The following is a 22,327-nucleotide window of genomic DNA, read 5'->3' as shown; positions in this document are numbered from 1 at the left end:
AAGCACTGTAGTGTATCAGATCTTGGGCTCTTCCCTATAGATAACATACTCGCAGGTTTCTCCGCCAAATCCGCAGAAAGCAGATTGGCACCCAGGAACTTGGTACTTTCGACCTGCACCCATCAACACCTAAGGTTTTGCATCTGCTCCTCCCACTGTCCCACTAATGAACCCCACACCCCATTTTTCTTACAGAGCCACAGACAGCAAGGATGCCAAAAGTGGTAGAAAGGCCCTATACTAGACCAGTTATATTACCTGGCATCAAATTGATGAAGCAGGGCAAAGTAAAGGGTCCCTCAGAGTTCTCTGACCGTATAAAGAAACTCAGACTGCAGCATCGTTCCTGTGGATCTCCTCGGTGACTTGTACTATTCCTACTACATATAGGAGGGGAAATTTACTACTGCAACTATAACAACTTATTGCAGTTACCTTGGGCTGCCACAATGCTCCTCACTGAGCCAGAACAGAACAGAACAGAACCCAACATGTGATTAGATTCTTTTTCCCGCATGCCCTTTTCCTTAACAACATTAAATGAACATGGTTGTTTGTCTGCGGCTATAAAGATTGAGTCTGTGGTGTTCTCAGTGGGTTCACACTTTGCTTTCACCATTTTCCTTGTAAAGTGTTAGGGTGATTTCTCTTAGCCCTGTATTCAGGGTATGACGGCAGATACCAAACCAGCCAAACTGTGCCTTCTGTAAGCGTTCCCTTGCTCTCCTAGTGGTAACTGCGGTCATGAGGTCATGGTCAACTCGTAGGTGGAGAGATTGGATGGTTTGAGTTTTGACTCAAGTCATCCAATCTCCCCATTCCCATTTCAGTCCTATAGGACTGAAATGGGAATGGGGAGTGATATTTTCCCGGTGCCCAGCAATGGGCAATTACCGGGACCGCTGGGGCTGTAATTTTTTTCCGGCGGCAGCCGTGCCAGTATTAACCGGCACGGCTACCGCCAGACTCATAATGAGGCCCATTGTGCTACAAGAGGCCCAGATGCAGAACTACCCGCAGGGGAGCAGGAGAACACAGGAGTGTGGATGTTACACACAGCATGAGAAAAACAAAACACAAGTCCTTCAAAGGAATGTGATCTGTATATGCTTTGGCAGCAACTACCATTGTGTGCTAACCAAATAGAGCCATTATCCTTGCAAGAATGATGACAAATAACCAGCAACCTTTCAAGGATGACGGCCTGGCTAGGCTAGCACGTTTTTGCTTCATACCTCCCAGGATCGCAAGTACCTTTCTTCAATTGCTTTAAAGTAAAAATGAAACAGATATTATTGCTAAGGAAGAGTTCAAAGAAAACAAACATTAGCATTTAACTTTGATAACAAATGTAAATTTAGGGAAGAAAGAATGTGTCAGGTGGCAAACACAGCTGACTAACATATGGGTAAAATGTAAATAGTTCTTTTCTGAGGATGTTTACATGTCAATTTGTCTTACTGCACTTTGAAATCAAAAGAAAAAGAAAATGTCAACCTTAATCAGAAGTTAGCAGTTTTGATTTGTGTTGAGAAATGCAAAATTTTGCTAATTGCATAAAAAAGGGACAAGAAAGTAGAAAGAAAGAAGGTACGAAGATGATCATAATCATAAAAAAGTAAAATGAAAGAAACATCTGAATAAATAATAGAAGAAAAGAAGAACACAATGAAAAATAAGAATAAAAATGAGTAAAAGAAAAGTGAAAAATCTAGAAGTACAAAACGTAAGTGAAAACGAATGAGAGCATAATAATAAAATTAAAATAAATCAAAATAAAAACATGAAAAAAGAAAGATAGACAAAAAAGAAAAATAAATTAAGTAAGTGTGAGCAAAGTGAGAAAACAGAAAGCAAAACCAAGAAAAACAAACAAGTCGCATTGAAAAGTGAAATAGAATGAAAAAAAGACAGAAATTAAACAAAGAAGAGAAGCAGAAAAGTGGAAAAACATTTAAAGAGAATAGAAAGAAAATCAAAAAGAAAGGAGAAGAATGTATGAAAAAGATAACAGCTATCAAAGATCAAAAGGAAATTGAATAAGGTAGGTAACAAAAATGAAAAATGGAAAGCAAGGAAAAGAAAATATTAAGAAATAGTAAAGAACACAAAAGACATGAAAATAAAGAAGAAACTATAAAGGAAAATAGACAAAAAGAAAAACATGAGAAAAAATAAGGAATAGCAAGCAAAATTGAAAAAATGATAAAGAAAAAGAAAAATTAAAGAAAGAAAGGGAAAAGGAGGAGAAAGGGGAAGAGATGGGATAAAAAGACAGAAAGGAGTAAGGAAGTAAACAGAAAGAACAAAAGAAATAACATTTAAAAAGGAAAAACTAAACAAATGAAGAAAAAGAAAGAAAGAAACGGCAGCACTCTAACCAAGCACCATGTGAATGTGAAAAGAAATCAGAAAAGAAATATATCTCCCTGAACCATGCTAAAACCATGTGCCCTTTTAAGGATTCATCTGATAACTCTAGTTTGCGGATAACCACATACAATGGATTTGAGAAAAACCAAGTCTACACAACGACACAAGCACTTTAGTTACCACACTGTTGGCGCTGACGCCATACCAATGAGGTTGTACAACTGTGGAATTCTTGTGGCAGTTTGGTCTGGGTGTGTGTTCTTGGGCAATAGTAAGTACGTACCCTTGAGTGCTTCTGGTAGTGTCTGCGCAAACGTTCCCAGCTTGTGGTTATCATTATTGCTCTTCCCTTCAGTGTCCGCTATTGCAGAGGAGAGGTGAGTGTTTACCAGTGTGACGTCATTTGTCATGATCTAGAGAGAGGGAAAGCACAATCGAAGGGATATTTGAGAGAAGCAAACCACACAGTGAAAATTCTACTTTCATTTATTTCAAAAGGCAATGGAGCGATCTTTGACTTAAAACGTTTAGTGATCAGACACTAGGACTTCTAAACGCTGTTTAGGGGATATAGGAGGCAAAATCTATCAGCACATTCAACATTTGAGCTATATTTCAATTATGTTCCTTCCTCCAATAGTGCAATGCTCTTCTTTTAAATTCCATGGCAATGGACATTCCAAGAACATGGTTTCAAGGATTTTGCACTGTTAGGCTTCTACTCAAAGGTGACCTGGATGGCAAGTCTTAGGTTCACAACCTTCTAGTCTCTTTTTAATTACGCACCGAGTATTACATAGATTTGTATCTGCATAGGTTTGTGATTGACAACGGTGTAATTACTTTAAGTCAACTCTGTTTTACCACTATGCTTGGAGGATCAGGATCTTGACCAACCAATGGCGTTGGCGACCCCCATTACGTCCAACAACTGTGATGTAATGAAGAGATATGGACCGTCCATCTTCAAGCGAGGTTCTGTGCGTGGTTCTACTTATATCAAGCATTCTAATTTGAGCTTCTGTGATTGGAACCTGTTTCCTTTCACATGATTCACAAAGCCTAGAACGGGAGCAGATCTAGAGATGCGTGGGGCATGTGTGAGCTCCCCTTGAGTGGATTTTGGTGAGCTGCACTTTCTGGTTTGGCTCCCACTCGCTACACTTGGCCGCTCGTTCTCACTCCTGGGAAACATTTGTACCTCCCCATTGAAAAATTCACCAGCCGCCACTGGTTGACTGTGAAAACCAGAAGCAAGGTCAAGAATGACCAGGAGGCAGGTGTCTCCCCTGTGAACAATAAAAGGTATCGATGGCCGGGATTACGGCAGTATCGGTGCGGCATCTGGGTCAGACGTTTGGTAGTTTTTTTGCAATACTTTTGTGTAGCTGGAGAGAAACACGCCTCTCCATGCTCTCTCCTTGCATGGTCAGTTTATGCTGTGCATGGAGACCTGGTAATCTCCGGTGGAGCTCTCGGGAAGGGGGCTGGGGTTCCTCTCCTATGGAGCCCCTCTTAATATCCCATGGTGTCCAACTTTAAAGGTGACCTTCTCCTAACATTCCTTCTCATCCAACTCCAGTCTGACAATACAAAATAACTAACTATCCACCGATGCCGCACCACACGAATGAGTGAATCAATGCCTCACAACCTTTAACATCAGGCTGGAAGAACAACCGCAGCCTCACACAAATCAGCTTGTCAAAAGACGCCACATCACACAATGGTGATGCTTATCAGTCTGGAACAAAGGGTGTAAAACTGTTCGCCAACAATCACTCCAAAGGTTTCCACTTTCGACCACGACTGTACCAAAATACAGATTTAATAGACCAACTCAAGTGATTTTATGTATTTATTTTATTTTATTGAACATTTATAATGCGCTTTGTACCAGCAAATGTTTTCTAAGCGCAGGATCGGGATTCGAACCTGTGTTGCACCACGTTGTCTTGCTTCCAAGACAGGAAATATGATGTAAGTGTGCTGCTTTATTAAAAGAAGGCTTGATTCTGTGTTTTGTTACACACTTGGCTGACATGGGACACAGTGCTATGGATTGGCAAAGGGCATTTATTTATGGGGGCTATGGGGGCTTTAGTATAATTGTAGGATCTTAAATACCTCTTGCTGTTTCAATATTGAACATTTTCTGCCAATCAAAAGCAAGGCACACAAATGGGAACCAGCAAATGGATGGGATCTCCAGCAACCACTCCTCCCCGACGGAATCCCTCTCAAGGCGCCTAAGGATCTTACGGTTGGTGGAACCACAGCACTCTCGCTATTAATTTGGAGACATCACCACTACTTTCTTGAGCTCCCGCTTCTCGCCTGGGCTCCAGACTGGCCCCCACGCCTGCTCTCAACACTGTTGTCCACTACCACAGAGTTGTATTTGAAGACAAACACTCCCAAGCAGATCATCAACAGGATCAAATCTATAATTTCCACATCAAGCTGCTGCGGAGCATCATGCCTCCTACTGGAAGCCATCCTTCTCCCTCGAACGGATCACGCAAACTCCCACTAAACTGACCTCCCCGATACATTCATCACCAAATTTCACTCCATCCAAAACACACCGGTAAGACTTATTTTCGAGCTTAAACCCTACGATCACACATCACAGGCTCTATCAAGCCTGCACTGGTACCCAATATTGTACAGGTGTATGTTTAAACCTCTACAGGCCTAATTACAAATTGGGCGGTAGTGGTAAAACATCAGGTAATTACAGCTACCGGATGTTTTACTGTACCGTCAAACAGCGACTTTTGTTACAAAAACTCTTGATGAACGCCAGCTTTTGGGCATCTACCTCCACACAAAAGCATTACCACATGCAGTAATTACCACAGGCGGTAAATACCGACCCCATTGAACCCTAAGGGACTCCAAAATGGCGAGTAACGGAAAGGTCGGCACGAAGACCTTTCCGGTTCCCGGTTTTTACGGCATGCGGTAACAGTAAATGAGTTTGGCAGTATTAGTTTTGATATCAAAGGTAATACAGGCAAACTCATATTCAGGCCCTAAGCCTGAACCACACGGCTCTGCATGACCAAGGAACAACCTACCTTCAGAACTACATTGAAGTTTATAGGTCAAAGCGAGCGCCAGGGTCTTCAAGCTATGTCCGCTTCACAACAGCAACATTTTCCAAGCCACGCTTCCGTGAGAGACGATTTGCAGTTCTAGACCATGCCCGCTGTATAACTTATTGCCCCTGCAACTGCGCAAGGGACTGAATTATGCCCCCTCTACCTGTGCTCTCAAGACACACCTGTTTTCCACCTTATCTTAATCTCCTCCCACTTCCCATTCTCCCCCACCATCTCCCTTCATAGCCCATAACTGTGGCTCGCCTGTGTCTTGTACAGTTTGCTCTCTAAAGCAACCATTTTAGGTGAAATGTGAATGGTACAAGCGACCATTAAATAAAGAACAATACACATTAGAATGTTGGGGTTCTAAGGCTCCAGGTGCCTAACTATAAACACTATTATATGTTGCCCACGACGTAGCGTGTACACCTGTGAGCACGGTATTTGATATTTAGACCCATCCTACAAGCAGATTGCTTTTCCATTAACATGATAAGGACTAACCACAATGTATTCATGGATGATTATACTCACGTGTTGTTATTATGGGACAAAGAGAACATCCTCAATGAGTAATGTGTATCATATGTACAAGCGAACTGGTTTATGATTTATGAAGGCCTTAAAATAAGTGGACTTATGAATACATTTCCATTTGTATCACTGTAGTATAAATTATGCTAAACTAACACATGTGGCCCCCTGTCGCTCGAACAACCAGACGAGCTCATTTGACTTACAAATAGGTTTGCTCAAAATACAGCCCAACTGAATAACATACAAACTGCGTTTTTTCTAATTCGTTCATGGTGGTCTTCACAGAAAGCCTAGTGTGTACATTTAAATCAAAAACGCTACTAATCGTGTTTCTTTGCCTAAACTGTAGGCAGTGAGTAGTGGACTGGAGCACTGCGACACTTCCAAGGACAGCACAAAACATATAGACCCCAGGGTATATATAAACTCTCATGGCATTCCGTAATTATTTATATTTATACAGCGATCGCCTTGCAAGCAACCCCATGTACCTTTGATTCACAAAATATTCTTTATTTTATAACATACAACACATTCTGATGAAAAAACAGTGTATAAAAATGTCTTGCATTCATTAAAAATTACATGACTTAAACTCTCGAAACAATTAATTAGGTTTACGAGACAATAAACAGACTTCATAACCAACAACAACCCGTACTACACCGCATACAACCAACACCATTCATTCGCATTCATAATCACTCATGCTGCTCAAAAAGCAAGGTATACATTTCATAAGAAACAGCTAATCTACAGAAAATACAAAGGGTCTTATAGTTTGACCCCAAAGTGCAGCGTGATATTTACAGATTTAATGCAGCCATTAGATACAATACAGGTCCTTATCAGAAAACAATTTTCATATGAACATTTTCCTCGCAGCCAGGATGGCTGCGGTAACTCTGAGTAGCCCAAAGGATTTTAGACAAAGTACTTCCAAGGACATGCCCACTACTGCTTTGGCAATGGTATTCTTCAGGTAAAACCAAAGCATCCACCAGAATGTCATCACCACTGGTGCTGACTGCAATTCTTGGCTTACTAACATTGGCAGTGGTTTCCGCAGCATCGCAATCACCACACAACCAAGACCAACTATTTAGCCAACACGCTGTTGCCAGATTGTGCGTTTCTTGTTCCCTCCTTTCATTTTGGCAATAATTACATTCTACCACTTTTCTGCACAAGTTCCTCTCTGCACTTCATGCTCTATTTTTTCAAACTCAGGTCAGGTTGTGCGGCTGCTTCCCTCCAACCAATGTCTGAGATACATGCCCAGCCCTAATCCACTAATCTGAACTCTGCCCACATCAAGATATTCAATCCAGAATATATGTGTAATGTTTACAGAGCAGGGGATGATATTGCTGACCGTTGGGCGCTATTGGGCGCCTGCTTGTAGCTTACAAGAGCCTGGTTAATTTGACCCCAACAGCTACCAGGAGCACTTTTGACTCCTCCAGTCAATTAATGCCATACAAACATACCTGACATCAGATGTGTGCTCGGGAATGTGTAGAAAGGAGCAGCATCAGGACACATTCATTCATTCATTTTGTCATTTGTATAGCACCTTTCACCATAATTATGGTCCCAACGAACTGTTGGTTGAACGCCCAGAGTCCACATTTGGGAGACCTGGGAGGTGCCATTATGCGTGTGAGCATTTCAGCCATTAAAGTTATGTGAGGGTGGCCAAGACCCTGCTAGTCACCCATGTCTGAATGGCATGTGGATAGGTGCATGGAGATAAACTATAAACTAAACAGGGTGGATTGTGTTTAAGGAGATAGAGGACTATGTGGGAAACCACAGTTCGAATTGTTGTTGTTAACGGTAGCTCCATTCTTGTGGCAGAGGTGTTTTGCAATAGTGTGTGTCTTGTATGTGAGTGCAGGGTTTGTGGAATGAGCCAGTGCCTTACGCTAAATTACAAAGGTGCTGTGTGCGAGAGGACAGAATTGGTTAGCTGTATAAAAAACAATGTTTACATCCTGGGTCAAGTCTATGTACAAAGAGCAGTGCTACGAATCACAGCCGAAATAAGTGCTCAAATGCCATTCTTAGTTCCTTCTAGTGCGAACAGAGATGGCTAGAGACTCAACAGGAAGCCTGCGGGAGGGTATTGCACATGATGACAATGACATTAAATAATCACTGAGACTATACACTCGGATACCAGCAACCTTTCAATTGCCAACCGACTGTTCAAACTTGAACATTGTACACTGGGAATAACTGTCACCCAGATAACCATTTGATTACTGCCCATCATCCCAGCATTCTACATAACCACACAGGCTATGCATTCATTGTTTTACACTTGACTTTGCAGATTTAATTCCTCCAATATGGCCGCCACACAACTTCACTTGCTGCTACAATGGTCTAGTTGTTGTCAGTACTTTATCCTCTATCCAAATGGCTGGAGGCTCTGTGGCACATTTAAGCATGGCGGGTCACATATAATAGGTGAATGTTTAGTGTACATCACACGTGGATGTTAGCGAGTCATAATTCTATGTAGTAGCCCCTTATGACCCAGAGGTAGCTCCTGCTACCTGGTTTATGCTCGATATCAAGAAGATGCTTTTAGCTGTGGATTATCAAATTATTATTATTTCAATTCCTGCATAATACATAAACGAGCTATTGATTCATTACAACCATCTTAGAGTGGAAAGCCATTATCACACGACATACCAAGCCAAACGCCTGCCCATCCTGGCCTCTGTGCGCCATGCTGGAACAGAGCAACAGAAGGTATGCTATTGTCCAGCCATGTATAAACTGATCTCTCTGTGGCCATTTCCCTGCAAGAGCTACCATGGGTGGATCAGACCTGCAGGCTAATAGCAGCAAAGAGTACACCATCATCACAGCCCACCCACATAGTGAGTAGCAGTAATGAGGGGAGCTTTGCATCATTGGTTACCACCCACTAGGTCCCAGGGAAGGGCCGGCAGCCAATCAGGTTGCCCAATATGCAGGCTAGATCAAATGACCCAAGCCAGTGTTCTGAGCAAGCACTCTGCTGCTTGCACCCGCCCACCAGTTGTCTTCCCTTGCCCAGCTGCTTCCCCCAGCCACTCCTCCAGCCCTCAACCTTCCTGGTCGCTCACACTCACCTTTTGATCTCCATGGCAACGCCACACAGAGCCTAAAGTCCCTCCCGGGCCATCATTGAATTAGTACAGAGGCCCACTCTGTGTTTCTAGGGGAGCTTTGTTAGCTGAGTATTTCTTTGCAAGAAACAAATGGGATGTGGACTTGTGCAGCCCAATTTTATTTTACAAAGTAATTGCCCTCAGCACCCTGATAGAAACCTGATGTGCTAACAGCAATAATAACCCTTCCCATTGACTTCATTGGCCGGTAACGGCACCAGTGCTTGGCATTTGGTAACGGCACCAGGGCTTGGTGTTTAGGGCCTATAACTTCGTGCTTGGGCCCTTACCAGCCGGTGAGACCCGGTCAATGGGTTATTATAGCTTAATTATTGTATTGAAACGTTGGCTGAAACATTCAGGACATTGGGGCTGGAGCTGGCCATACCCACCAATAGAAGACCCACTTTTACCTCACAGCCAGCTCCAGTCGCCCACTAAAACACTCCTGCTTATATTTTCTTCAATCTGGCTCCTGCCTCCCATACTTGCTTCTTTGCTGCTGCCTGCCATCTGCCCCATCACTGCCATGTTCTGAGGTCTATTCTCTGCAGCCTCTTGCCTACCCTACACGTTTCCCGACGGGTTCTCAGCTCTCTGGCTGGCACCCCCCACCGCTTCTGGCACGCATCTCAGCGTCAGTGTCTCTTACGTTCCGGCGCCTCCATTCCCTTAGGCGGGCCCAGCCTTTGCTGTTTCGTTGCAGTGTCACAAAGGAGGAGCTGGTCCCACGTGGGTGAGTCCCCCTTGCTATTCTCTTTCTGCTTGGGCTTCTTTTTGCTTTTTTAACCACTATCCTATGATTTTAATGGCTCACCTTGGGGAGGCTGGAGCAAGAATTATCGGCCCAACGGGCAAAGGCGAAGGCAGGCCTCATTTGACATTGTAATGTTGGCGAGCCATTGATAACAATGGGCGGGCAGAGGGCCTCAACCACTGCATCAATGCTCCGCGTCTTCCTTGGCCGCCATCCACCTTTACAATGCTCCAAGCACTTTCTCCACATGTTTACCTTTGTTTTAAGCCTATTTTTGTGATTTAAACAACATTTTTTGTAGTCATTTTCCACAACCAAACAACGTACCAATGCGATAATGTTGCGCATGGAATCAGGGCCGTCATTTCACCAAAATGCCAGGGGTAGCGGAAGTGACATCACCCGACCCTTGACCCCCTGATGACATCACAGGAAGTGATGTCATTAGACCCCGCCCCAAAGTGATATAGCGGGTAGCGATGGAACACGACATTTCACCCGTTGACAAAACAGGAAGTGGCATCACATAGCATTGTACACTATGAAAAATATAGTTATGATATCACTATATGATGTACATTCATACAAGAATGGATCGCCATATGTATCATTAAGTTCAGTGTTTATTGGCCCGTATTACCAAATGACTGTGTATGCAAGCAGACGTCCATGACCAAATGATAAGCGTAAGTGCTATATAATAACACATCATTAAGCGCTTTATATAGAAAAAATATACACCCAATATCACCCAACCTGTGTTGGTACTCATTTATCGACCTCAGAAGGATGAACGGCTTAGGCTTAGTGAGGCGTTTAAGAACAGACTAAATCAGTGACTCACCCCCTGAAGTGTGCCTGAAATAAACATTTAATGAGGCCAGCAATTACTGTATAGAATTCCAGAAAGACACATTATTTGGTATTCCTATTCTTTCTTATTTAGGGTCAGTGCTGAAAGTGTTAGAAGAAAAATAAGAACAGGAGTGCCTCAAGTCTTTTTTTTAAGGGGCCTGAACAAGAAAGCCAGCCACCCCAGAAGTAAAGAGCCACAGCCCAGGAGCTTGCATAGCTTAAAAAAAAAATAAAAAATAAATAAAAAAAAATGTATTTTTTTTTTAGTAGAGGTCGCAAGGGACACCACAGAGGTCGCAAGGGAGACCACAGAGGTCGCAGTTGCGACCCCTGGCGACCCCCAAATGACGTCCCTGCATGGAATCCGAGCGAAGTGCTGAAAAGAGCCCTGACACGTGAAGGCTGCTTTGTACTTCTATGACAGCAGCGACGCAGAAAATGGCGCCCACTGTTGCTTGACATTCTGACAGAAATGAAACTGTGCATAGGCTCTTCCTCGCTGGCTTGTTTCAACAGTGCAGCCTGAACCTTCACACTTTCATGTCATCTGCACCTCAGAAACAGAAGCCCACTCATTAAAACAGCAACGGTCACTAGTACAGAGAAATCAGGAGCCCGACATACCTAATGCACAGAGGTCTTAATGAGTGTGGCAGTAAAACCAACACTGCAAACCACATCACATTGTGGGTATCAATTAGGGTATGGGTCCAAGGGCTCCAGGCATGTCTTTGAGGTGGGTCAGTTTATGCCTTACTTTTGGACGTCAGAAGTAAGATGATTTTTCAGTAGTTCTCATTGTCAACTGGGTAGCTTTAGGCAATTACATATATTTGTAATTTAAAGAAAATGTAGGCCCTTACCTTCTTTGCGGCCTTTAATTGTGATACATGAAAAGGTGTGTTTATCTCATAGCTTTCTTTAAGTCATGTAACACAATAGGAGAGCTGTTGTGTGTAGCATGTGCTGCTGAAACCTCTGGTCGGAAAACATCAAGACAACTGTGCAGAATAATACAGAGAGGGGTAGCTGTACCTCCATTTATTAGAGCAGCTATCACACACAGACAAGGCCTCAGGGAAACATCAGTGGCACCGCTTACTCTCAGCCTGTTCTTGACCAACTGCCAAAGGATGACCTGCGCCCCAAGAAGACCATCCTCCGCGCTGCACATAAAGGGCCTCATTACGACCCTGGCGGTAAGGGGTTAGCGCCAGCGTTAGCTGCGCCGACCCCTTACCGCCAATTACGGGGTCCCTTAGCGCCATGGCGCTTTTAACACCTGCTTTTAGCGGGTGTTAAAATCCATGGCGCTAAGGGACCATGGAGTTAATTACGCCACCGTAATTTACGGTGGCGTAATTAACGCCTTCCCCACTCCCATTATGCCCTATGGGGCAAAAATGGGAATGGGGAAGGGTAAATGGGGATTGGGGACTTACCGCCCCGCCGACCTCGGAATGGGGCGGTAAGTCCGCCAACCACCATGGCGTAAACATAGTTTACGCCATGGTGGTAAAGTCACGGCCCAGGCGGTAACTTACCGCCTGGGTCGTAATGAGGCCCAAAGACTAAAGGGAAGGGACAAAGCAGGGCGGAGGGGGCAAGGGGGGCGAATGGAAGGATAGCGGTGGGGGCCATCATGGCAAGGAAGGGTAAACTCTAACCATATTACAACTTCTAGGAGCAATAGCAGGACCCAACACATCTTCAATGTGTCCATTAAAGACTAATTCACACATGAGAGGTTCCTCTGTACTTGAGTAACATGGTCACTCTTTCTTTACCGCACAACACTGCCCAGATCCATTACACCATGGCTTTATCAAAACAATCTGTTGTCACCCTTGCACCCAACTCTGTTTCCTTATGCTCACCTCACTTACCAGGGGGGCATCAAAACCCCTAGCACAGTATACCTCGACAAACCGCACATTTCATCCCATGGTTTACCATCATGTCTCTCCAGTGCTAGAAAAGTGAACTGTGACCCCGGGTGGGGGGACAGAGTAGACCGGAAGAAAGCACATGCAGCACATTTTTCATTGGTTGTAACCATGCTGGCTGACAGCCAATCGAGTTGAAACATATTTCAGTTTAGCTGTAACTGCTATTGGGTGGTAAAGTAGAGGGGTGATTTAACTTCACAAAGGACAGTTCTGGAATTGTGATAATGGTTACAAAAAGTAGTGGAACTGTTATTAGTAAAAAATAAAAGTAGTGGCGCACCGCTCATGAAAGTTCCCGTTCACTTCGACCACTCTGTCTCAGAGTTTAATATAAGAGACCTTGTTCATTTTTGCCCTTGTTGACCACTGAGTGCATAGTTTAGCATTGGGCTACTGCAGTGCAACGCCTCACATGGTGACAGCATTATTGGAAGACTCTCGCTGAGAGACTCTTTCCAGTCATACCCACTGGACAGCACAATGATAGCATCCATGATGGTGCAATTGAACCTTTCAGTCCACTAGTTACCTTGCGGATGGTGCAAAACTGTCCTTGAAAGCAGTTTTGCAATGTAATTAAGAATCATATGTTATGTTATGTTACGTTACGTTGTCTTATACCATGCACCATTACCATTAGTATGGTTTTCAGGTGCTTACGTGGCTCTGTAAGAAAGAGGGCGGGGTAGGTAAGTGAGGGAAGAGGGATAGGATAGAGTTTGTGCTCTTCTGTTGATGCTTGCAGAACCAGGAGAAACTTGCGTCAGTGTGTATTGGCTTTCTACGCGGGTTCAGGTTGTGTCCACTGGCTTGTTGTATCCGGAGGGGTAAGGCTCAGTGTCTGGGATTGTGTGTTGTATGCAGATGTTTATTATGTTGGGTGTGTGTTTCATGTATAGTTTGGCTGGCCCACTGGGCATGTGTGATACTTCGGGGGGGGGGGTATGCTGGAGAGGAGCAGGAGCTGGGGTGGTTAGTTCATCGTCTACTCTCAATGTTCTTCTAAATGCAGTAAATTGGCTAACCCTCAACATTCTTCTTAGTGCAATACTTTGGTTATCCATGAAATGTCCTCTGAGTGAAATGCATCGGCTAACTCTCACAATTCTTCTAAGTATAATACTCTAGCTACCCTCAAAGATTGTTCTATGTGCAATACATTGACTAACCCTCACAATTCTTCTAAGTGCAACACATTGGCTAACCTTAGCAAGTCTTCTAAGTGCCATACACTGGCTAACCTTCACAATTCATCGGTGTGCTGTACATTGGCCAACCTTCACAATTCATCTATGTGCAGTACACTGGCTAACCTTCACAATTCTTCTAAGTGCAATGCATCGGCTAACTCTCACAATTCTTCTAAGTGTAATACTCTAGCTACCCTCAAAGATTCTTCTATGTGCAGTATGTTGGCTAACCTTCACAGTTCTTCTGAGTGCAACACATTGACTAACCTTAGCAATTCTTCTAAGTGCCATACATTGGCCAACCTTCACAATTCATCTATGTGCAGTACACTGGTTAACCTTCACAATTCTTCTAAGTGCAATGCATTAGCTTACTTTCACAATTCTTCTAGGTACAAAAACATGGCTACCCTCCAAAACCTACTAAGGGCAATATGAAGGCTACCCTCACAATTCCTCTGAGTGCAATACATAGGTAACAAAATGGCTACCCTAATACAGTCTTCTATGTGCAACACACTGGCCACCCTCACAAATCCCCCAAGTGCAATCCAATGATCATCCCTAGAGAGCGACAAAGTGGCCCTGTTCCAAATATGCACCAATCTCAATCAATGGCAACGGAGTTCGGATCAGCACCCATCCTCCCGCCTTGCATCCGACTTCACCACAAGATACAACACAGTCACAACTTCAGAGTGTAGCGGAAACCAATATAAGTAATATAGAAGTGGCAGGATATTCCGGAGCATAGTAATGGCTGTGCTCCCAACTCTTACCACCTTACCTGGCTGTAGCAGCAGGGTGGTTCAACAGACATCCAGATCGAACTGGGCAAACAGGGGACTGGAACTGACATATGGTGCTGCTATTTACCTCTTGCCCTTAGCCCGCTGCCCAGGCAAGGCTTCCCTGCAGCCCTCCTTAAAGAGGATTATTTCCCGGACGAAGCAGCCAATCACGGTCTGGGTGGGAGGGAGTGGGGCGGGGAGGGGTTTGGGAGGTGAGGACACACAGGAGCGGGGGATTAAAAAAAATACAGCGTGAGGGGAAAAATATGAATAAATAAATAAAAAGCACGAGGGGGAAAAAATGAATAAACTAGAAGTGGGGAGCAGGTAAAAAATAAAGTAGTAGGATTATATTTAAGTAAAAGCGGGAGGCGGGAAGACAAATGAAACGGTGCGGTGACAGGCAGGATGGACACTCATCACCTCAAGGTTTGCCGAGATGTAGAAAGGCTGCAGAACCCGCACACACATGCCTGCAGTACAGGTTGTGTTTTGCTTCCTGGGAAGCAGCCAATCCCGGTCTGGGTGGGCGGGAGTGGGGTGTGAAGAGTAAGAGGGAGGGGTTGGGAGGGAAGGATGCACGAAAGCAGGGGATTAAGAAAATACAAGGGGAAATATAAATAAAATTATAATTAAATAAAAGCAGGTGGAGGTATGAGAAATGAAAGAGTGCAGGGAGCAGGCAGGATGAACACTTACCACATCGAGGTTCGGCGAGCAGTAAGTAGAGAGGCTGCAGGACCGCACACACGGGCCTGCATTCCAGGTTGTGTTTTGCTTCCTGGGAAGCAGCCAATCGTGGTCCTGGTGGGTGGGGAGGGGCTTGGGAGGGGAAGACACAGAGGAGTGGGGGGATTAAGAAAATACAGCTCAAAGGGGCAAAATATAAATTTATAAATAAATACAAATAAATAGAAAGCACAAGGAGCAAAAATAAATAAACTAAAAGCGGTGAGCAGGTAAAAAATAAATAAGTAAAGCGAGGAGCAGGAATATAATTAATTAAAAGTGGGAGGTGGGAAGAGAAATGAAAGAGTACAGGGAGCAGGCAGTATGGCTACTCACCACCTTAAGGTTTTCCAGAACCTATATCACAAAATCCACACGCCAATTCCACTGTCTGAGACATTGACTTTCCTTACCCCTTCCATTCTTCACCTTCTACATCCCAGAGATCATCCCATCATAAGGTTTGTGACGAATATGGCAGCCCTCTAAATTCTTCCCCTTTCCTTAATCTTTCCCCTCATATCGTTAAAATAGTGTTTCTGTCAGTTGATTTACGAAACAGAGTGAAATCGATTTTGCCATCCCTTTCTCTGAGCAGTAGGTCTACAAAAGCAATTTCTTTCCGACTGTATGCTGCTGTAAACTTGAAATGTTCATTCAGAGTTCATCCATGTCAAAAAAGATTGGAGGGTCGGAAGGTTCCCTTTCCAAATAACCAAAACATCATCCATGTATCTGCAATATGTAGCAAAATGTGGCAAAAGCACATTGTTGTCTGACCAAATGTAAGTGTTCTCAAAATTTTCCACTAAGAGGTTAGCGGGGCAAAGGCTGCGCCCATAGCAGTACCTTTCACTTGTTTAAAGAAAGAGCCCTTGAAAATGAAATAATTTACCTTTAGTACTAAGGAGGTTAAATCCATCAAGAACTCAGTTGTGTACCCGGTGGTAGGCCTAGTATTTAAACTGGCAGTGATAACATTGATGGCAGCCTCCTGGGGTATGTTTGTATGTAAGGACTCAATGTCCAATGTCACAAACTATTTGTTAGTACAGTCAAAAGCACGGTCCTCAACTAGATTTATGACGTCAAGAGAATCCTGCCGATAGGAACGACCCTGAATCGAAAGGGATTGAATAAAAGAATCAGTGAGTTTAGTCACTGACTCAAAGATAGACCCACATGCAGACACAATGGGTCTACCCAGGGGATTACGCTCTGCTTCATGCACCCTCGGCAGCATATACAATGCAGGGACCCAAGGATTTTTACAATTCAGAAACAAGTCAATGATTCCATCCTTATAGGCTTGTTCAGTGATTCCAAAGATGATGGAACAGAGATCTAAAGTGGGTTTTTTTTTTAGCAAGACATAATGTATGGGATTAAGACGTTGTCTAAACACTTCTTGAACGTATTGCTCAATGTTTGTATAACGATGCCCCCACTCTTATCAGCAGGTTTAATAATGATGGAGGTATCATGCTTCAATTACTTCATAGCCAAATATTCCGCTTTGTTGAGATTGTACTGAATATACAGGATTAAGAGCTAAGACCTTCTGTACCCCTTTTATAACTGTGGCTTCGAACGCCAAGACTTCTTTGGGTAGATATTTAGTAGGTGGAATGAAAGCCGAAGGTGGCTTACACAGGGACACGTGTAGACTGAATTTACTATCATATGAATCGTCTACATAAAATGTACGTGAATTATTTGCAAAAATTGGCTAATTCCTGTTTCAATGAGATAACTGCATGGTACCTGAGTGGGGACAAAAGATAGTCCTTTATTTAACAAATCTGGTTCAGCTTGAGACAATGGTCTGTCAGATAGATTAAACACTGCGTTGGATGAGGAAGGGAGACTTATTTCCGATACCCTCTGCGGCGAGTCCAGAACTTTCCCACAGGGTATTGCTCTTGATATGGTGGATGAGTAAGTGATTCCACCCCAGCCCCTGACCTCGCCTGTTGTCACGATGGCCTTGTGTTTCTGAAAAAAGGACATCCACCAAGCTGCACACATGACTGAAAGAATGAGAGAAAGAAGAAACAGGAGAGAAGAGAAGATGGGAGGGATGGGGGTGAGACCATGGGGAAATGAAGAGGGAAATCTAACAGCATTAGAATTACTGGGACTAATTACAATACCCAGCAGCGGTGATAAACCAAATCTATGTATTATTGACTTTAAGATGTGAGTGGGTATGGTTGTGAGGGCTTGGCTGATTAAAAACACCTTGTGGTGAGTCACCCAGCAGGAACGATTAACAGGACAAATCCCTAAAGTCTTTGACAATTGTTTAGATTTCCAGTTCTACAGCCATCTGGATTATGACCACAGAAAGCACCTGCCTCACGAAAATCTGAGGAAGAACAAGTTACTTTCTTACCTGGTAACGTTCTTTCGATGGGATGGTCCGACGACGTATTCCATATCTATGACAGGTAATCACCACAGCTGTGCTGCTTCGGAAACTTTTTTTGGCGTCTGCGTCCTGCGTCGATGACGTTGATGCCCCGTCATCGAGGACCTCCCCCGACGTCCGACGTCATCTGGTGTGATAAGTAGGACGCACGACGCCCGTAGCCTCAGTTGTAGTTTTTTCCCCCAGAACGTGTGACATTAGTCTACTGCCAGTCAGACACAAAGCCTTGCGGAACGTAAGCTGCAATCGCAAAAGAAATTCTGCAGCGGGCAAGGTAGGGAGGGAGCGATATGGAATACGTCGTCGGACCATCCCATCGAAAGAACGTTACCAGGTAAGAAAGTAACTTGTTCTTCGAGGGGATTGGGTCCTCCGACGTATTCCATATCTATGACAGACTCCCAAAGCAGTACCAGAACAAGGAGGAGGGAAAGAATTAAGAATTAAAATTTAGAATTGCAAATCAAATAGCGGAGCAAAGGACCGCCTTGCCAAAGGCCAGATCCTGTCCTCCGATGGAATCAAGGGAATAGTGACGTACAAATGAATGTACTGAAGCCCAGGTGGCTGCATCACAGATGTTGCGAATAGGAACACCCCTCTGCAGGGCAGTAGATGCAGCCATACCCCTGGTAGAATGGGCCCGCAAGCCAGCCGGTGGGACTTTACCTGCCAAGCGGTAACACTCCGAGATGGCCAAAACAATCCAGCGAGACAAAGTCTGTTTCGTCACAGCTTGTCCCAAACGCTTTCCAGCGTAACCAATAAAGAGTTGATCGTCCACTCTGACCCGGGACATGCGTGAAACATAAAAGCTTAAAGCTATCCTAGGATCAAGCCTATGGAGCCTCTCCTCTTCCTTACCAGGATGCGGAGGAGGATAGAATGCCGGAAGAACAACCTTCTGGGCCAAATGAAATTCCGTCACTACCTTCGGAAGAAAAGAAGGACGGACTCTAAGGACAACCCTGTCCTTATGGAAAACAGTGAAGGGAGGCTTAACTGAAAGGGCCTGTAACTCACTCACTCTGCGAGCGGAAGTGACTGCAACTAAAAATACAGTTTTAAGAGTCAACAGTCTCAAAGGACAAGAGTGCAAAGGCTCAAAGGGAGCACCCGTTAGAAACCTGAGAACAAGGTTCAAATCCCAACCGGGCACCAGGAAAGGTGACAGAGGGAACGCATTAGTGAGCCCTTTCAGAAACTGTGAAATCAAAGGGATTTTAAAGTAGGAACACTCTTCAGACGAGCGCTTAAAGATGGACAGCGCCGCCAGGTAACCTTTAATGGTACCCACTTGCAAGCCCCTGTGGGCCAAAGAAAGTAAAAAGGACAGAACCATGGGGATGTCGCATGCAAAAGGATCCACATTCTGAACTCTGCACCAGTCGCAGAACTTACGCCAACGGCAACGGTACAGAGACTTTATTGCTGGCCGTCGGGCCGAGGGCAACACCTCCATCACGTCTTCAGGGAGGTCCCAATCCTTATACCTTAACCTTTCAGAAGCCAAGCGTGAAGGTTGAGGGATCTGACCTCTGGATGGAGAACCTGACCCCCCTCCTGTGAGAGCAGATCGTCTCGGTAGGGAAGACGACATGGAGGGCAGATGGACAAGTCGAGAAGGTCCGGGTACCATGTCCTCCAAGCCCACGCCGGAGCAATGAGGATCATCTGGGAACCGAACTTCCGTAACCTCTGCAGCACTTGCGGGATGACGGGGACTGGAGGAAACGCGTACAGCAGTGGGAATGACCATTCCACCACAAACGCGTCTCCTAAGGCTCCTTTTGGAGGAAATTCCCGCGAGCAGAACCTCTCGCACTTCCGGTTGACACTGGAGGCGAAGAGATCCACTTGAGGAGTCCCCCAAAGGGCGAAGATCTCCAGGAGAATCTCCTGAGCCAACTCCCACTCGTGAGAGATCGTGCTCTGCCTGCTCAAAGCGTCCGCCGTCACGTTTTCGTCTCCGGCCAGATGAACTGCCGAGATCGAAACTTCCTGCTGGATGGCCCAGAACTCGAGCTGCATCGCCTCCCTGCACAGAGGAAGTGACCCTGCCCCCCCCTTTTTGTTGAGGTAGTGCATGGCCACTGTGTTGTCCGTCAGGATCAGGACATTCCTTCCTCGCACAGTCGGCAGAAAAGCCTTCAGGGCTAGCCTGACGACCCTCAGCTCCAACAGATTGATATGGAGTCTGGACTCCGACGGAGACCAACGACCACTGACTATCAGCTCGTTGGCATGAGCTCCCCATCCCATGAGGGATGCATCCGTCACGATCGTCACCTCCGGCCAGAGAAGCCAAAACGGAGCCCCCTTCATCAAGTTGCCTTCGACGGCCCACCACAGAAGGTCCTTGGCGACCGAGGGCGACACCTGAACCGGGTCCGACATCCTGCCGGAGGACTGCGACCATTGCATCTTGAGTGCCCACTGCAAAGATCTCATCCGCAGGCGAGCCTCTGGCACCAGAAGAATGCAGGATGCCATGAGGCCGAGCAACCTCAAGAACTTAAACGCTGGGAGCGTCTGGGCATGCTGAAACTTGTGCACCATCTGCTGAATGTGAAGAGCCCTCACCTGGGGAGGAAAACACTGCCCCAGGGAAGTGTCGAGCACTGCTCCGATGTACTGGAGCCGCTGTGTTGGCGTCAAATGGGACTTCTTTAAATTGAGGGAGAAGCCCAGCCTGTGAAGGGAGTGGCAGGTGACGGACAGATGATCCAGGACTTGCTCGGGAGAGCTCCCCCTGATCAACCAATCGTCCAGGCAGGGGTATACATAAATCCCCCCTTGCCTGAGATGCGCTGCCACCACCACCATGAGCTTGGTGAAAACCCTCGGGGCGGAGGTCAATCCGAACGGCAGGACCCGAAACTGAAAGTGCGAGTCGCCAACCGCGAACCTCAGGTACTTCTTGTGCTTGGGATGGATCGGCACATGGAAGTAAGCATCCTTGAGGTCGAGAGACACCAACCAGTCCTGAAGCTGAAGGGCCTGGAGGACTTGAGAGAGAGTAACCATCTTGAACTTGTCCTTCCTGAGAAGTTTGTTCAAACCGCGCAAGTCCATGATGGGTCTCAATCCCCCGTCTTTCTTCGAAATCAAAAAATAAGGGGAATACCATCCTTTGTTTCTCTCCGCTACAGGCACCAGTTCTATGGTGCCTTTCTCCACAGGGATTAAATTTCCTGCGCAAGGAGCGGATCCGGACTCTTCAAAGAGAGGTTCCCTGGTGGATTGTCATGAGGCCTCTGCCGAAAGGGAAGACAGTAGCCGTGGGTTATGATCTCTAGAACCCACACATCTGAAGTAATGGCACGCCACTCTACAAGATGCTGCGCCAGCCTTCCCCCAACCGGCGAACCATGGGACATGGCCTCATGACTGAGTGGTAGCGGCTGTGGTGTTACCTGAGGGCAAAGAGGTAACTGCCCGAGCAGCCTTGGCACCACGGGTACCCTGTCATCCACCTCTGGTACCCCTGCCTTGGCCTCTTTGACTGCCAGCTCCTCTCGCTTTACTGAAGGACGAGTAATAGCAAAAGAAACCACCCCTCCATTGCTGTGCCCTAGGACGAAAAGACGGAGGTTGGCAAACTGCAGCGCCCAATGACTTTGCTGCAGCTTTGGAGGTCTGCAACCTCTCAAGGCTCTCGTCAGCCTTGCTGCCAAAAAGGTGTTCACCATCAAAGGGCATGTTGAGGAGCCGGGACTGCACATCAGGAGCAAACCCCGACTTCCGCAACCACGCAAACCTGCGTATCACGGTGCTCGCTGCCATGGACCTTCTGACGCATTCAGCCATGTCCAAACCCGACTGAACGGACTCACACATGGCATCTTTACCATCCTGGACCATAGCAAGGAAACCATCCCGTTCGTCTTCTTCGGGAATATGTTCAGCCGCTAACGCAACACAGTTCCACAGAGTGTGTGTGAAACGAGACAAGGCACATATGGAGTTGGCCGCCTGAAGCGCCATACCACCTGAAGAAAACACTTTCTTCGCCCAGCCATCAAAACGTTTGTTGTCTCTATCAGGAGGGATGGTAGGGTACGACGCCTGCTTTGCCGGGGCCGTGGCTGCCTGCACCACCAAACTCTCCGGAGTGGGGTGCCTGGTCAAGTAGCAGGGGTCGCTACTGGCTGGATGGTATTTTCGCGACAAGGACCTGCCCACAGCCGGGCGACTCTCCGGAGCAGTCCAAGCTGCCGCCACCCTTCTCTGTAGAGCCATATGAAACGGCAGTACCGGGTCAGTTGGGGGACCAACATCAAGGATGTCTGTGAGATCATCCTGCACAAACTCCCCTGGGGGAGCAGACCATCCCAAGTACTCGGAGACCCTAGCCATAAGACACCGGTACGAGGAATCGGCATGAAAGCCAGGCTCAGGCCTACAAAACTCCACCTCCGGAGAGGTGTCCAGT

General features: G+C 45.7%; 1 protein-coding gene across 2 annotated transcripts in view; it reads right to left on the bottom strand.

The window, feature by feature from the left end:
- EEPD1 (endonuclease/exonuclease/phosphatase family domain containing 1) overlaps positions 1-22,327 on the bottom strand; it is a 395,522-nt gene that overhangs the window by 37,726 nt on the left and 335,469 nt on the right. For both annotated transcript variants that reach the window (XM_069613253.1, XM_069613254.1), the window contains one exon: positions 2,657-2,786. In XM_069613253.1, the coding sequence (XP_069469354.1) occupies positions 2,657-2,786 (130 nt within the window). The remainder of the gene's footprint in view (positions 1-2,656; positions 2,787-22,327) is intronic.

This window comes from Ambystoma mexicanum, chromosome 5p (genome assembly GCF_040938575.1).
Source record: "Ambystoma mexicanum isolate Mex_15411 chromosome 5p, UKY_AmexF1_1, whole genome shotgun sequence".
Taxonomy (NCBI): Eukaryota; Metazoa; Chordata; class Amphibia; order Caudata; family Ambystomatidae; genus Ambystoma; species Ambystoma mexicanum.
The sequence above is the reverse complement of the archived record's forward strand: the minus strand, read 5'-3'. Positions and strand labels throughout refer to the sequence as shown.